Source organism: Oncorhynchus mykiss, chromosome 10, assembly GCF_057628025.1.
Source record: "Oncorhynchus mykiss isolate SJ-2025 chromosome 10, ASM5762802v1, whole genome shotgun sequence".
In the NCBI taxonomy this organism is placed as follows: Eukaryota; Metazoa; Chordata; class Actinopteri; order Salmoniformes; family Salmonidae; genus Oncorhynchus; species Oncorhynchus mykiss.
The window spans coordinates 4,683,882-4,700,169 of record NC_143031.1 but is presented as its reverse complement, the minus strand read 5'-3'; the positions used below and the strand labels follow the sequence as shown (position 1 = coordinate 4,700,169).

Below are 16,288 nucleotides of genomic sequence, written 5' to 3'. Positions count from 1 at the left end.
CCCCGAGTTGTATCACAACCGACCGACCGTGATCGGGAGTTCCATTAGGCGGCTCACAGTTGGCCCAGCGTCGTCTGGGTTTAGGGGAGGGTTTGTCCGTAATTGTAAAAACAAGATTTTGTTTTTAACTGACTTGCCTAGTTAAATAAATATAAAATATCTATTCAGAAGTAAGAACAGTAACAAAACACTCATTCCCATACCGGGAGTCGAACCCGGGCCGCCTGGGTGAAAACCAGGAATCCTAACCGCTAGACCATATGGGATGCTGCTGTTGCTCTTCGATACAGCAGTGTTCTAATGTTTCCAGAAGAGAAAGGGGAGTTGGTAGGCCTATCAACCACACACACCGGTCCCTTATTAAAAGCCGATTTATGCTTGATCCTTCAATGCGAGAAAGGGGCTCTGTATGGAGGGTGTGGAGTAAATTGCGCCTCTGGAGGTTTGCTGAGGCCAAATCAGGCGCCGTGCATCTCCCAAATGTTGTACCAATGCGCAGGTCTCCCCATAGCCAGAGAAGAAGAGGAACAGAGAGGCCCAACTCGGAGGAAAATCTGTTCCCCTCCAACAGGTGGCGGTCTTTTCATTGTTTCAGTACACTCGCAAATACGTTTTTATATTGAAGCCATGGCTCATTTGCTATGAGGTTTATTTGATCGAACAGAAGTTTCGTAAAGCTTAAGTTGTTGCGAGTGTACTGGTATAAGTAGGACACGTGACGTTCCGACAACTTTGAGATAAAAAAAACTTAATAGCGCAGTTGTCTGGAGTTTTCATATTCATGACATGAGGCGAGTAGCATAGCGTCTCTCTCCATTGAATGCAGTGTGAATGCCCTGGTCTCTGCAGAGACCGCATCACAGTAAATGCTGTACTACCGATACATATGACGGATTGATTATGAATCTACTGCGAAATTACTGCAGTAAAAAAAACGCTGTTTTCAGGACACTGTAATTATTTATATATATATATATTGGAATGACCTGACTAGATCATAAAGGAACAATTGTCCAGACAGAGGATTGAGTTACGAATTGACAGTTTATTAAACCAACTTTACACAGGCTACTGTTTGGCCGTAGCCCACGCCAAATAAATGAAAGATACCCCACAAACCAAGCGTGACCTTCTCCTGTGAAGCCCAGACGTAAGAGAAAGAACAAAGACTAAACCTTAACTTCCAATGCCCCGCCCCCTCCACGCTACTCCGCCAACCGCCAGGATGCCCGGCATCAGAACATTCCAGGCATTCCCGTGATTGGCAGATAGCAGGTTGATTGGCATGTCGGTCCCCGCGAACACTATATATATCTATCTTTACATTAACTCTTCATTGTTTGAAAAGGACCAATAAGTTGGCCTAAGCATTTCACTGTTATTCAACACCAGCTGTTTCCGAAGTTTATGACAAACAGAAAAGTATTTTCATTTGATTTGAGTTCTACTGTTCTCTGTCTGAGTTCTACTGTACTCTGTCTGAATGAGTTCTACTGTACTCTGTCTGAATGAGTTCTACTGTACTCTTTCTGAGTTCTACTGTACTCTGTCTGAATGAGTTCTACTGTTCTCTGTCTGAGTTCTACTGTACTCTGTCTGAATGAGTTCTACTGTACTCTTTCTGAGTTCTACTGTACTCTGTCTGTCTGAGTTCTACTGTTCTCTGTCTGAGTTCTACTGTACTCTGTCTGAATGAGTTCTACTGTACTCTGTCTGAATGAGTTCTACTGTACTCTGTCTGAGTTCTACTGTACTCTGTCTGAATGAGTTGTGCTGTACTCTGTGTTGTGCTGTCTGACTGCAAACCTTTTTCATAGTGGGTGAGGCAAGAATTTCTGAGTGTATTTCCATAAACCAAATAGAGGAAACAAACAGACTATGTAACAGGAAGTGCGAGAGAGAGAGAGAGAGAGAGAGAGAGAGAGAGAGAGAGAGATGTTATAACTGTTGTCTCTCCTCGTCCGTCCTTATATTCAAACATCCTGTCCTCCCTCTCGCTCCATCTCTCCCTCCGTCATCCCTCCATTCTGAGTCATGCTGTCCGTAGTGGTAGAACACATCTTCCTCCTGGTCCTCGTCACCCTCATCAGTGTCCTGCAGAATGGTGAGAGAATTAATCAACTTTATATAAATGCAAATATATATATATTTTTTACGAGAGTTTTTATTGTATTTCAGCTAGGAGGTGCCATTGACATAAATAATACACACTATATATACAAAAGAATGTGGACACCCCTTCAAATTAGTGGATTCGGCTATTTCAGCCACAGCTGTTGCTGACAGGTGTATAAAATTGAGCACACAGCCATGCAATCTCCACAGACAAACATTGACAATAGAATGGCCTGTACTAAAGAGCTCAGTGACTTTCAACGTGGCACAAGTCAGTTCATCAAATTTCTGCCCTGCTAGAGCTGTCCCCCGGTCAACTGTAAGTGTTGTTATTGTGAAATGGAAACATTTAGGAGCAACAACGGCTCAGCCACGAAAAGGTAGTCCACACAAGCTCACAGAACGGGACCGCCAAATTCTGAAGTACGTAGCATGTTAAATTCATCTGTCCTCGGTTGCAACACTCACTACCGATGGAAACAAGATTAGCGCAATAACTGTTTGTCGGGAGCTTCATGAAATGTGTTTCCATGGCCGCACACAAGCCTGAGATCACCATGCGCAGTGCCAAGCTTCGGCTGGAGTGGTGTAAAGCTCACCACCATTGGACTCTGGGTCAGTGGAAACGCGTTCTGTGGGGTAATGAATCACGCTTCACCATCTGGCAGTCCGACGGACGAATCTGGGTTTGGCAGATGCCAGGAGAACGCTACCTGCCCCAATGCATTGTGACAACTGTACATGTTGATGCAGGGGGAATAATGTTCTGGGGCTGTTTTTCATGGTTCAGGCCCCTTAGTTCCAGTGAAGGGAAATCTTAACGCTACAGCATAAAATTACATTCTAGACGATTCTGTGCTTCCAACTTGGTGGCAACAGTTTTGGGAAGGCCCTTTCCTGTTTCAGCACGACATAACTGTGGTGTAGTTACAGTACCAAAATTGTCATCGTTAGTGAGAGGATAAATCAACTTTATTTATCAATTACAACATATATTTTATTTGAACCAGTAAGTCTCATTGAGATAGATAGATACCTTTATAAATATAGACGTGAGGAGGACTTATTGTAAAGTAGCCAGCTACTGTGTGTGATTTAGAATAACAGTCGATATTAGTGGTGACATGTTCTCTGTCTGTTTATACTATAAAAACGTATTCATCGTTGAACTTTTCAGATGATGCTTTCAGTTGAATAATAGGGCTTGCTGTATATCACTTGATAATCAACGATGTTTCTTTGCTTCTCTGATCGATGATGAAGTATACATTTCTGACCGTTGGTGGGTTTTTTATTTAATTTTTTTTAAATCTGTCGTGTGATTTCCAGCTTTCTTTGCAACGAAGGTAGAGAGGGAGGGTAAAGAGCACCACGCCAACACTTCTGCTTTTGAGAGAGTGTCCTGCGCCAAGTAAGTGACTTTCTAGCACATACACCATGCATGCACACACTTCAACTGTTCAATGTACACAACCTGGTCTGAGAGCATTTCGGATTATTCTGTACTTTCAAATCCGATACACTCCATTTTAGTCTTATATGCACAACGATAGTCTTTCCCTGTGTATTTACAATATGAACTAAGTAAGTCATAACAAAGAGGTAGAGGTCTGCCCGCACGCACACTCAGCTTTTCATAAACCACCCGCAACCGTAGGAACGAACTGGTCCCGAACCCGACCACAGTCACGCAACGTTATTTTTGGCATATGTGACACAGCTCACTTGCTAGTCATGGTCGCAGATTCTCATGTGATTATGTTTTAACTATCTGTATAACTGGGCTGTGTCAATGTAGTTTTATGGGCTACCTTTGAGGAGTTGGACGGATTTCAGACAGATACAAGTATGGGTGATCAATATTTTTTTCCAGGCAATGTGGTAAACTATAACCTAATCTTATTTAGGAAGTACGTTTCCTTTGAAAGATAACTGTGCCGTGCTTCTCCGCCCGTTGACCAACTCTAATTACACGTGCACCTGATCTATTTTTTTCAAGTTTTAAATTGAACCTTTAACCTTCATTTAACTAGGTAAGTCGGTTAAAGAACAAATTCTTATTTACAATGACGGCCTACCGGGGAACAGTGGGTTAACTTATCTACCAGGTATGGATACTGAGCTTCAAGCAGCAAGAATGATGACAGTGGACACTTGCACTTTCTCTTGAGCTACGCTTTCAGGAGGACGATTAGCATTTAGGATATAGCCTACCTTTCAGGAGGATGATTAGCATATAGCCTACATTTTATGAAGACGATTAGCATATATATAGCCTACCTTAGGAGGACTATTAGCATATAGGATATAGCCTACCTTTTATGATTAGCATGCAGGATATGGCCTACCTTTTAGAAGGACTATTAGCATTTAGGATATAGCCAACCTTTTTGGAGGACGATTAGCATATAGCCTACCTTAGGAGGACGATTAGCATATAGTCTATATTTTATGAAGACAATTAGCATATAGCCTACCTTAAGAGGACGATTAGCATAAAGGATATATCCTACCTTTTAGGAGGACGATTAGCATACAGAAAATAACCAACCTTTTAGGAGGGCGATTAGCATATAGCCTACCTTTTATGAAGACGATTAGCATATAGCCTACCTTGGGAGGATGATTAGCATGCAGGATATGGCCTACCTTTTAGGAGGACGATTAGCATGAAGGATATAGCCTACCTTTTAGGAGGATGATTAGCATATAGCCAACCTTAGGAGGACGATTAGCATATAGTCTATATTTTATGAAGACAATTAGCATATAGCCTACCTTAAGAGGACGATTAGCATAAAGGATATATCCTACCTTTTAGGAGGACGATTAGCATACAGAAAATAACCAACCTTTTAGGAGGGCGATTAGCATATAGCCTACCTTTTATGAAGACGATTAGCATATAGCCTACCTTGGGAGGATGATTAGCATGCAGGATATGGCCTACCTTTTAGGAGGACGATTAGCATGAAGGATATAGCCTACCTTTTAGGAGGATGATTAGCATATAGCCAACCTTTTAGGAGGACGATTAGCATATAGAATACAGCTTACCTTATAGGAGGTCGATTAGCATATAGGATATACCTTACCTTTTAGGAGGACGATTAGCATATAGCTTACCTTTTAGGAGGACGATTAGCATATAGCTTACCTTTTAGGAGGACGATTAGCATATAGCTTAACTTTTAGGAGGACAATTAGCATATAGCTTACCTTTTAGGAGGATGATTAGCTAATTGGATATAGCCTGGTGCTGGGTGTTGGGTTATTGGTGCTGGGTTATTTGTGCTGGGTGTTGGGTTATTGGTGCTGGGATATTGGTGCTGGGTGTTGGGTTATTGGTGCTGGGTTATTTGTGCTGGGTGTTGGGTTATTGGTGCTGGGTTATTGGTGCTGGGTGTTGGGTTATTGGTGCTGGGTTATTGGTGCTGGGTGTTGGGTTATTGATGCTGGGTTATTTGTGCTGGGTGTTGGGTTATTGGTGCTGGGTTATTGGTGCTGGGTGTTGGGTTATTGATGCTGGGTTATTGGTGCTGGGTGTTGGGTTATTGGTGCTGGGTTATTGGTGCTGGGTGTTGGGTTATTGGTGCTGGGTTATTGGTGCTGGGTGTTGGGTTATTGGTGCTGGGTTATTGGTGCTGGGTGTTGGGTTATTGATGCTGGGTTATTTGTGCTGGGTGTTGGGTTATTGGTGCTGGGTTATTTGTGCTGGGTGTTGGGTTATTGGTGCTGGGTTATTGGTGCTGGGTGTTGGGTTATTGATGCTGGGTTATTTGTGCTGGGTGTTGGGTTATTGGTGCTGGGTTATTGGTGCTGGGTGTTGGGTTATTGATGCTGGGTTATTTGTGCTGGGTGTTGGGTTATTGGTGCTGGGTTATTGGTGCTGGGTGTTGGGTTATTGGTGCTGGGTTATTGGTGCTGGGTTATTGGTGCTGGGTGTTGGGTTATTGATGCTGGGTTATGGGTGTTGGGTTATTGGTGCTGGATTATTGGTGCTGGGTTATCGGTGCTGGGTGTTGGGTTATAGATGCTGAGTTATCAGTGTTGGGTTATTGGTGCTGGGTTATCGTGCTGGGTTATTGATGCTGGGTTACTGATGCTGGATGCTGGGTTATTGGTGCTGGGTTATTGGTGCTGGGTTACTGATGCTGGGTGCTGGGTTATTGGTGCTGGGTTATTGATGCTGGGTTATCGGTGCTGGGTTATTGATGCTGGATGCTGGTTTATTGATGCTGGGTTACTGAGATAATGACCCAGCAGGTCAGATCAGAAGACTGGAGGCGTAGTTTAGCAGGGGCGTGGCTTTCAGATAGTTATTTTGAACCACCCATGAGAGTAAATGTCATTCCTGTCCATCTGTTCGGTTGCATAGTTATCACATGTTAAGGTTGAACGTTTACATTTTTGCAGCTTCAATGAAAGTTACAGAAGTGTACGAGTTCCCTAAATGTAAATCCAATTAATAGGATGCAACAAGGTGGGATACCTTATTATAATAAATAATCTTAATATTATAGAATACCGTGCTAAAGAAATACAGAAAAGTGTAAGTGTAGTATGCAAACTTAATATGATGAATAGGGATGACATTTACGCTCATGGGTGGCCATTAAGATCTATCCAACAGGTCCCAGACGTGCTCAATGGGATTGAGATCCGGGCTCTTCGCTGGCCATGGCAGAACACTGACATTCCTGTCTTGCAGGAAATCACGCACAGAACGAGCAGTATGGCTGTTGGCATTGTCATGCTGGAGGGGTCATGTCAGGATGAGCCTGCAGCAAGGGTACCACATGAGGGAGGAGGATGTCTTCCCTGTAACGCACAGCATTGAGATTGCCTGCAGTGACAACAAGCTCAGTCCGATGATGCTGGGACACACCGCCCCAGACCATGACGGACCCTCCACCCCGCCAAATCGATCCCGCTCCGGAGTACAGGCCTCGGTGTAACGCTCATTCCTTCGACGATAAACGCAAATCCGACAATCACCCCTGGTGAGACAAAACCGCAACTCGTCAGAGAAGAGCACTTTTTGCCAGTCCTGTCTGGTAGAGACGGTGGGTTTGTGCCCATAGGCGACGACGTTGTTGCCGGTGATGTCTGGTGAGGACCTGCCTTACAACAGGCCTACAAGCCCTCAGTCCAGCCTCTCTCAGCCTATTGTGGACAGTCTGAGCACTGATGGAGGGATTGTGCGTTCCTGGTGTAACTCGGGTAGTTGTTGTTGCCATCCTGTACCTGTCCCGCAGGTGTGATGTTCGGATGTACCGATCCTGTGCAGGTGTTGTTACACGTGGTCTGCCACTGAAAGGATGATCAGCTGTCCGTCCTGTCTCCCTGTAGCGCTGTCTTAGGCGTCTCACAGTACAGACATTGCAATTTATTGCACTGGCCACATCTGCAGTCCTCAAGCCTCCTTGCAGCATGCCTAAGGCAGGTTCACACAGATGAGCAGGGACCCTGGGCATCTTTCTTTTAGTGTTTTTCAGAGTCAGTAGAAAGGTCTCTTTAGTATCCTAAGTTTTCATAACTGTGACCTTAATTGCCTGTAAGCTGTTAGTGTCTTAACGACCGTTCCACAGGTGTGTGTTCATTAATTGTTTATGGTTCATTGAACAAGCACGGGAAACAGTGTTAAAACCCTTTACAATGAAAATCTGTGAAGTTATTTAGATTTTTTTACGAATGATCTTTGAATGACAGGTTCCTGAAAAAGAGCCGTTTCTATTTTTACTAGGTGCACTTGATCTCCCAAACCCAACTATCAGAGGAGAAGTAGTCCACTTCACTTTAAGCAGCAAATTCTGAGTTTTATGAATAATGCAACAAATATGTGTTTTTAACACAATAGGTAAAGCTAACGAATACAAAGCAGAAAGATGGCCCTTTCCAAATTATCTGCGTAAAAAAAAAAAAAAATAATTCCAAAGTTCTCTGTCTCCCAACCGCAGCATGAAAAATGCTGACTGGGCCGCAATGATCTCTGTCGAGACCCGCAGTACCTACCTTCTACAAGGAGGTATCATTGTAGCGATGTGTAATAATGGCTCCTGCTAGTCATTATTTCCCTGCTTCTTTACAGCTTATTACATTTACATAAACGCTACTACCCCTGTGTACCAAGCTATAACCTGAGACTAGACAAGCTGTAACCTGATAATAGACAAGCCGTAATCTGATACGAGACAAGCCATAACCTGATACGAGACAAGCCTTAACCTGATACTAGACAAGCCTTAACCTGATAATAAAGACAACGTTTACTGTGTGGAACTGCCCTGGAGCTGTAGGGGAGGCTAGACTCTGTTTACTGTGTGGAAATGCCCTGGAGCTGTAGGGGAGGCTAGACTGTGTTTACTGTGTGGAACTGCCCTGGAGCTGGAGGGGAGGCTAGACTCTGTTTACTGTGTGGAACTGCCCTGGGGCTGGAGGGGAGATGCAGAAACAGAGGGTAAACTCAGAAATGTTGCTTGAGTTTGTTAGCAGGAGGCCATCGTTATTGCACTGATGTACTTCTTGTATTATGCAAGGAAGCAGTGGACCAACATCCTGTCTCTGCTCTGTAGGGAGGACTCATTTAAGATGGTTTTGTTAGCATCATAAGTCATACATATGTCAACACACACACACACACACACACACACACACACACACACACACACACAAAGTACATTAGCACCATGTTGCTTTCAGTGTAAGAGTCTTACGTCCCCAGTCTCTACAGTCTATTGGGACACGTCGCCAGTCTCTACAGTCTATTGGGACACGTCCCCAGTCTCTACAGTCTATTGGGACACGTCCCCAGTCTCTACAGTCTATTGGGACACGTCCCCAGTCTCTACAGTCTATTGGGACACGTCCCCAGTCTCTACAGCTTTGACTATTGGGACACGTCCCCAGTCTCTACAGTCTATTGGGACACGTCCCCAGTCTCTACAGCCTTGACTATTGGGACACGTCCCCAGTCTCTACAGTCTATTGGGACACGTCGCCAGTCTGTACAGTCTATTGGGACACGTCCCCAGTCTCTACAGTCTATTGGGACACGTCCCCAGTCTCTACAGCTTTGACTATTGGGACACGTTACCAGTCTCTGCAGTCTATTGGGACACATCCCCAGTCTCTACAGCCTTGACTATTGGGACACGTCCCCAGTCTCTACAGTCTATTGGGACACGTCCCCAGTCTCTACAGCCTTGACTATTGGGACACGTCCCCAGTCTCTACAGCCTTGACTATTGGGACACGTTACCAGTCTCTGCAGTCTATTGGGACACGTCCCCAGTCTCTACAGCCTATTGGGACACGTCCCCAGTCTCTACAGCCTATTGGGACACGTCCCCAGTCTCTACAGCCTATTGGGACACGTCCCGACTGTCTACAGCCTATTGGGACACGCCCCCAGTCTCTACAGCCTATTGGGACACGTTCCCAGTCTCTGCATCCTTGTCTATTGGGACACGTCCCCAGTCTCTACAGCCTATTGGGACACGTCCCCCTTCTCTACAGCCTATTGGGACACGCCCCCAGTCTCTACAGCCTATTGGGACATGTCCCCAGTCTCTACTGTATATTGGGACACGTCCCCAGTCTCTACAGTCTATTGGGACACGCCCCCAGTCTCTACAGCCTATTGGAACACACCCCCAGTCTCTACAGCCTATTGGGACACGCCCCTAGTCTCTTCAACCTATTGGGACACGCCCCCAGTCTCTACAGCCTATTGGGACATGCCCCCAGTCTCTACAGCCTATTGGAACACGCCCCTAGTCTCTACAGCCTATTGGGACACGTCGCCAGTCTCTACAGCCTATTGGGACACGTCCCCAGTCTCTACAGCCTATTGGGACACGTCCCCAGTCTCTACAGCCTATTGGGACACGTCCCCAGTCTCTACAGCCTATTGGGACACGTCCCCAGTCTCTACAGCCTATTGGGACACGTCCCCAGTCTCTTCAGCCTATTGGGACACGTCCCCAGTCTCTACAGCCTATTGGGACACGTCCCCAGTCTCTACAGCCTATTGGGACACGTCCCCAGTCTCTTCAACTTCCGAAGATGCATCAGTAGTGGAACATTCCCTTATTCAGTTGTCCACATTACAGCAAAAAAAATTTGCAACCGGAAAATGTTTTTGCGACACAAACAAGAGTTTCTTAATGGACAAGTACAGGCAGTCCCTCTTCGTTGGAGGCAGTTTTCATCCGTTAGGTGTCTAGTGAATACAACTGAGTTTTCTGTGTGTCACACAGAAATTATTATTATTATTATTTATTTTTTTTGGTTGGGGGGGGGGGGGCTGTTTTTCTACTGCAACACCCGTCCCTCCCTTCACCCCTCCGACCCAGTGAGAGGGGAGGGGTGGGGGTGGTATTCTGTCATTCATTGCGTCCAATTTCATCATTGTTCCACAACACTGCATGTTACACGTACCACACACCACAGACTAATGTGAAACGGCTCTCTTGTAGTAAAAAAAAGGGCTTCACCCCAGTGCCTCAATCTGAGGTTGAGTCAGTCTGGGTTGAGTCAGTCTGGGTTTGACTCAGTCTGAGGTTGAGTCAGTCTGAGGTTGACTCAGTCTGAGGTTGAATCAGTCTGAGGTTGACTCAGTCTGGGTTTGACTCAATCTGAGGTTGAGTCAGTCTGGGTTTGACTCAGTCTGAGGTTGAGTCAGTCTGGGTTGAGTCAGTCTGGGTTTGACTCAATCTGAGGTTGAGTCAGTCTGGGTTTGACTCAATCTGAGGTTGAGTCAGTCTGGGTTTGACTCAATCTGAGGTTGACTCAGTCTGGGTTGACTCAATCTGAGGTTGAGTCAATCTGAGGTTGACTCAGTCTGGGTTTGACTCAATCTGAGGTTGAGTCAGTCTGGGTTTGACTCAGTCTGAGGTTGAGTCAGTCTGGGTTGAGTCAGTCTGGGTTTGACTCAATCTGAGGTTGAGTCAGTCTGGGTTTGACTCAATCTGAGGTTGAGTCAGTCTGGGTTTGACTCAATCTGAGGTTGACTCAGTCTGGGTTGTAAAACAAATGGTATTTTCAGCATCGTTTTTGTTTTTACATCATTTCCTACATAAGACACGGGGTGAATCCTGTAACTTCCTCTGACGTCACTTAGCGAATACTGAACGTACGTGTCTGTTTAGGATCCGCCCCTCAGCTGTTACCAGTCCAGTTACGACAATTGTGGTTTCCTTTTACTTGACTCTGTTAGGTTTCTTTGTGAAGGACAATATACATCGCTGTGAGAATTATTTCCTAATGTGATTCTCCTGTTTCTATGTGTGTTAACCCCCCACCAAGTCGTAACTGCATGGATTCATACCCTACCTTCCTGGCTGTATTGTGGTGTGCTGGGCTGTGTCTCAACCAAGGTAAATCACTAACAAATCAAATCAAATGTATTTATAAAGCCCTTCTTACATCAGCTGATATCTCAAAGTGCTGTACAGAAACCCAGCCTAACACGCATGCATACACACACACACATACACACACACACATACACACACACACACACACACACACACATACACACACACACACACACACACACACATAAAAAAAAAAGTTAATAAAAATAAAAAAATTGACAAATTGAATTGACAGTATGTTTCTTTATCTACTATGATTCCCTAACTAACTCTATTGTGATCTAGTATGATTCCCTGACTAACTCTATTGTGATCTACTATGATTCCCTGACTAACTCTATTGTGATCTACTATGATTCCCTGACTAACTCTATTGTGATCTACTATGATTCCCTGACAAACTCTATTGTGATCTACTATGATTCCCTAACTAACTCTATTGTGATCTAGTATGATTCCCTAACTAACTCTATTGTGATCTACTATGATTCCCTAACTAACTCTATTGTGATCTACTATGATTCCCTAACTAACTCTATTGTGATCTACTATGATTCCCTAACTAACTCTATTGTGATCTACTATGATTCCCTAACTAACTCTATTGTGATCTACTATGATTCCCTAACTAACTCTATTGTGATCTACTATGATTCCCTAACTAACTCTATTGTGATCTACTATGATTCCCTAACTAACTCTAACTGTGATCCAGTATGATCCCCTAACTAACTCTATTGTGATCTAGTATGATTCCCTAACTAACTCTATTGTGATCTACTATGATTCCCTAACTAACTAACTATATTGTGATCTAGTATGATTCCCTAACTAACTCTATTGTGATCTACTATGATTCCCTAACTAACTCTAACTGTGATCTACTATGATTCCCTAACTAACTCTATTGTGATCTACTATGATTCCCTAACTAACTCTATTGTGATCTAGTATGATTCCCTAACTAACTCTATTGTGGTCTGGTATGATTCCCTAACTAACTATATTGTGATCTACTATGATTCCCTAACTAACTCTATTGTGATCTACTATGATTCCCTAACTAACTCTAACTGTGATCTACTATGATTCCCTAACTAACTCTATTGTGATCTACTATGATTCCCTAACTAACTCTATTGTGATCTACTATGATTCCCTAACTAACTCTAACTGTGATCTACTATGATTCCCTAACTAACTCTATTGTGATCTACTATGATTCCCTAACTAACTCTATTGTGATCTAGTATGATTCCCTAACTAACTCTATTGTGGTCTGGTATGATTCCCTAACTAACTCTATTGTGATCTACTATGATTCCCTAACTAACTCTAACTGTGATCTACTATGATTCCCTAACTAACTCTATTGTGATCTACTATGATTCCCTAACTAACTCTAACTGTGATCTACTATGATTCCCTAACTAACTCTATTGTGATCTAGTATGATTCCCTAACTAACTTTATTGTGATCTAGTATGATTCCCTAACTAACTCTAACTGTGATCTAGTATGATTCCCTAACTAACTTTATTGTGATCTACTATGATTCCCTAACTAACTCTAACTGTGATCTACTATGATTCCCTAACTAACTCTATTGTGATCTACTATGATTCCCTAACTAACTCTAACTGTGATCTACTATGATTCCCTAACTAACTCTATTGTGATCTAGTATGATTCCCTAACTAACTTTATTGTGATCTAGTATGATTCCCTAACTAACTCTAACTGTGATCTACTATGATTCCCTAACTAACTTTATTGTGATCTAGTATGATTCCCTAACTAACTCTAACTGTGATCTACTATGATTCCCTAACTAACTCTATTGTGATCTAGTATGATTCCCTAACTAACTCTATTGTGATCTATTATGATTCCCTAACTAACTGTGATCTAGTATGATTCCCTAACTAACTTTATTGTGATCTAGTATGATTCCCTAACTAACTCTAACTGTGATCTACTATGATTCCCTGACTAACTCTATTGTGATCTACTATGATTCCCTAACTAACTCTAACTGTGATCTACTATGATTCCCTAACTAACTCTATTGTGATCTAGTATGATTCCCTAACTAACTCTATTGTGATCTATTATGATTCCCTAACTAACTGTGATCTACTATGATTCCCTGACTAACTCTATTGTGATCTACTATGATTCCCTAACTAACTCTATTATGATCTAGTATGATTCCCTAACTAACTCTAACTGTGATCTAGTATGATTCCCTAACTAACTCTATTGTGATCTAGTATGATTCCCTAACTAACTGTGATCTAGTATGATTCCCTGACTAACTCTATTGTGATCTACTATGATTCCCTAACTAACTCTAACTGTGATCTACTATGATTCCCTAACTAACTCTAACTGTGATCTAGTATGATTCCCTGACTAACTCTAACTGTGATCTTGGTGTGTTCAGCTCCTGCTGCCTTCGCAGGGCTCGTCTACCTGGTGGCCAGACAGAAGTACTTTGTTGGGTATATGGGGCAGACATCTCAGAGGTGAGAGAGTGTGTGTGTACCTGTGTGTGTGTGTGTACCTAAGTATGTGTGTGTGTGTGTATGTTTGTACCTGTGTGTGTGTGTGTGTGTGTGTGTGTATGTGTGTACCTGTGTGTGTGTGTGTGTATGTGTGTACCTGTGTGTGTGTACCTGTGTGTGTGTATGTGTGTACCTGTGTGTGTGTACCTGTGTGTGTGTGTGTGTGTGTATGTGTGTGTGTGTGTGTGTGTGTGTGTGTGTACCTGTCTATGTGTGTGTGTGTGTGTGTGTGTGTGTAACTGACTGACTGTATTGTATGTTCTGTCTGACAGCACTCCAGGGTACATGTTTGGGAAACGTGTCCTGTCCTTCCTGTTCCTGATGTGCATTGTGGGTATCTTCAACCTCCTGCTGGTGCGTTACTTTGGCAACGACTTTAAAGACACCGTGGAGACCATCACCACCGCAGCTTCCGTTCTACTCCTCATTCCCTGAACACGCGTGTGTGTGTGTGTGTGTGTGTGTGTGTGTGTGTGTGTGTGTCTGTGTGTGTGTGTGTGATGTACTATGGCAGTGACTATAAAGTCCAGTTCTTTGCGCCGTGCATCATGGGTAGTCAGTATATGAGATGGTTGATTCAATGTGGTGAAAATGGCCTCTTCTGTGCTCAATCATTTCACGTTTTATTTTTTCGAAAAAAAAAGAAAAAAAAAACGTTTTTATTTGAGTCTGGAAATAAATAAAAAAAACAATACAAATAACACTACAGAGACTCCAATTTAGTGATGAAGACAACACATCATCCCACTGACTGTCCTATGGACCGTTCCTACAGTCAGTCTACACCAGGGCCGTCCAACTCGTTCCATGGAGGACCTCGTGTCTGCAGGTTTTTCGTTTTTCTCCCCTTTCAATTAAGCCCTAGACAACCAGGTGAGAGAAGTTCCTTACTAATTACCGACCTTGATTCATCAATCAGGTACGAGGGAGGAGAGAAAACCCTTCAGACACTCGGCACTCCGTGAAATTACTTTAACATATGTGGTCTAAAGGGACTCCTCTAAAGACCATATAGTCAATCAATCATTTAAATGTATTTATAAAGCCCTTCGTACATCAGCTGATATCTCAAAGTGCTGTACAGAAACTCAGCCTAAAACCCCAAACAGCAAGCAATGCAGGTGTAGAAGCACGGTGGCTAGGAAAAACTCCCTAGAAAGGCCGGGAACTTAGGAAGAAACCTAGAGAGGAACCAGGCTATGAGGGGTGGCCAGTCCTCTTCTGGCTGTCCCGGGTGGAGAAATAGCATTTACATTCATTTACTTCTATACTGAACGAAAATATAAAAGACAACCATTTAAAATAATTGACTGAGTTACAGTTCATATGAGGAAATCAGTGAATTTAAATCAATTCATTAGGCCATAATCTATGGATTTCACATGACTGGGAATGCATCTGTTGGTCAATGTGCCTCCCAATGGGCAACAGGATCTCTTAACGCTATTTTTTGTGCATTCAAATTGCCATCGATAAAATACGAATTGTGTTGGTTGTCCGTAGCTTATGCCAGCCCATACCATAACCCCACCAACCACCATGGGGCACTCTGTTCGCACAAAACAAAATGGCGCCGACAAGAGAAGGCTGCCTCGCTTCTAGCTCTTAACTTCTTAAAGCAACTTATTGTAAGTCTTGCAAAGACACTTCCACAGCATCTGAGTATGAATGCTGATCTAGGATCAGGTCCACCCCCCCCCCCCCTTGTCTATATAATCAAATTCATAATGATTTAAAAGGCTAAACTGATCCTAGTTCAGCACTCATACTCTGAGACGCTTTGTGAATTTGGTCGGACCATGTCCTAGTGCACTCGTATGCTTTTCCAGTCTGCTGATACAACAGCATCTCCAAGTGGTTGAATGTTGTATATCAGGCAGCAGAGCTCCCAGCATTTAATTTCAACTGAGAGGGGTCGCTGTCCCCTGAAACATGGACCAAGATCTATCCACTTCAACTGAGAGGGGTCGCTGTCCCCTGAAACATGGACCAAGATCTATCCACTTCAACTGAGAGGGGTCGCTGTCCCCTGAAACATGGACCAAGATCTATCCACTTCAACTGAGAGGGGTCGCTGTCCCCTGAAACATGGACCAAGATCTATCCACTTCAACTGAGAGGGGTCGCTGTCCCCTGAAACATGGACCAAGATCTATCCACTTCACCTGAGAGGGGTCGCTGTCCCCTGAAACATGGACCAAGATCTATCCACTTCAACTGAGAGGG

General features: G+C 43.6%; 1 protein-coding gene, 1 long non-coding RNA gene and 1 other non-coding gene across 4 annotated transcripts in view; 1 reads left to right on the top strand and 2 right to left on the bottom strand.

The window, feature by feature from the left end:
• Positions 1-194: 194 nt before the first annotated feature.
• Positions 195-266, bottom strand: trnae-uuc (transfer RNA glutamic acid (anticodon UUC)). The gene has a single exon. It is a non-coding gene; the product is annotated as a tRNA-Glu (tRNA).
• Positions 267-1,025: 759 nt separating this feature from the next.
• Positions 1,026-16,288, bottom strand: part of LOC149979914 (uncharacterized) — a 131,635-nt gene continuing 116,372 nt past the window's right edge. Inside the window, exon 6 of the long non-coding RNA XR_016484079.1 lies at positions 1,026-2,094. This is a non-coding gene — a long non-coding RNA (uncharacterized LOC149979914). The remainder of the gene's footprint in view (positions 2,095-16,288) is intronic.
• LOC110533267 (arachidonate 5-lipoxygenase-activating protein) lies at positions 1,970-14,765 on the top strand. 2 transcript variants are annotated; one of them, XM_036989529.2, is made up of 5 exons: positions 1,970-2,104; positions 3,445-3,526; positions 11,425-11,495; positions 13,942-14,023; positions 14,335-14,765. In XM_036989529.2, the coding sequence occupies exons 1-5, from the start codon at positions 2,035-2,037 to the stop codon at positions 14,495-14,497; spliced, it is 468 nt and encodes a 155-aa protein (XP_036845424.1). In that variant the 5' UTR covers positions 1,970-2,034; the 3' UTR covers positions 14,498-14,765. The 2 variants fall into 2 exon arrangements, with proteins under 2 accessions (XP_036845424.1, XP_090044913.1); XM_090188787.1 differs by lacking the exons at positions 1,970-2,104; positions 3,445-3,526 and adding an exon at positions 3,823-4,148.

What these genes read in the sequence shown, in the direction of transcription:
- LOC110533267 (XM_036989529.2), top strand. Translation starts at nt 2,035, where the DNA reads ATGCTGTCCGTAGTGGTAGAACACATCTTCCTCCTGGTCCTCGTCACC. An exon ending in TGGGCTGTGTCTCAACCAAG is followed by an intron (nt 11,496 to 13,941) that starts GTAAATCACTAA and finishes TGGTGTGTTCAG; the next exon opens with CTCCTGCTGCCTTCGCAGGG. An exon ending in ATGGGGCAGACATCTCAGAG is followed by an intron (nt 14,024 to 14,334) that starts GTGAGAGAGTGT and finishes TCTGTCTGACAG; the next exon opens with CACTCCAGGGTACATGTTTG.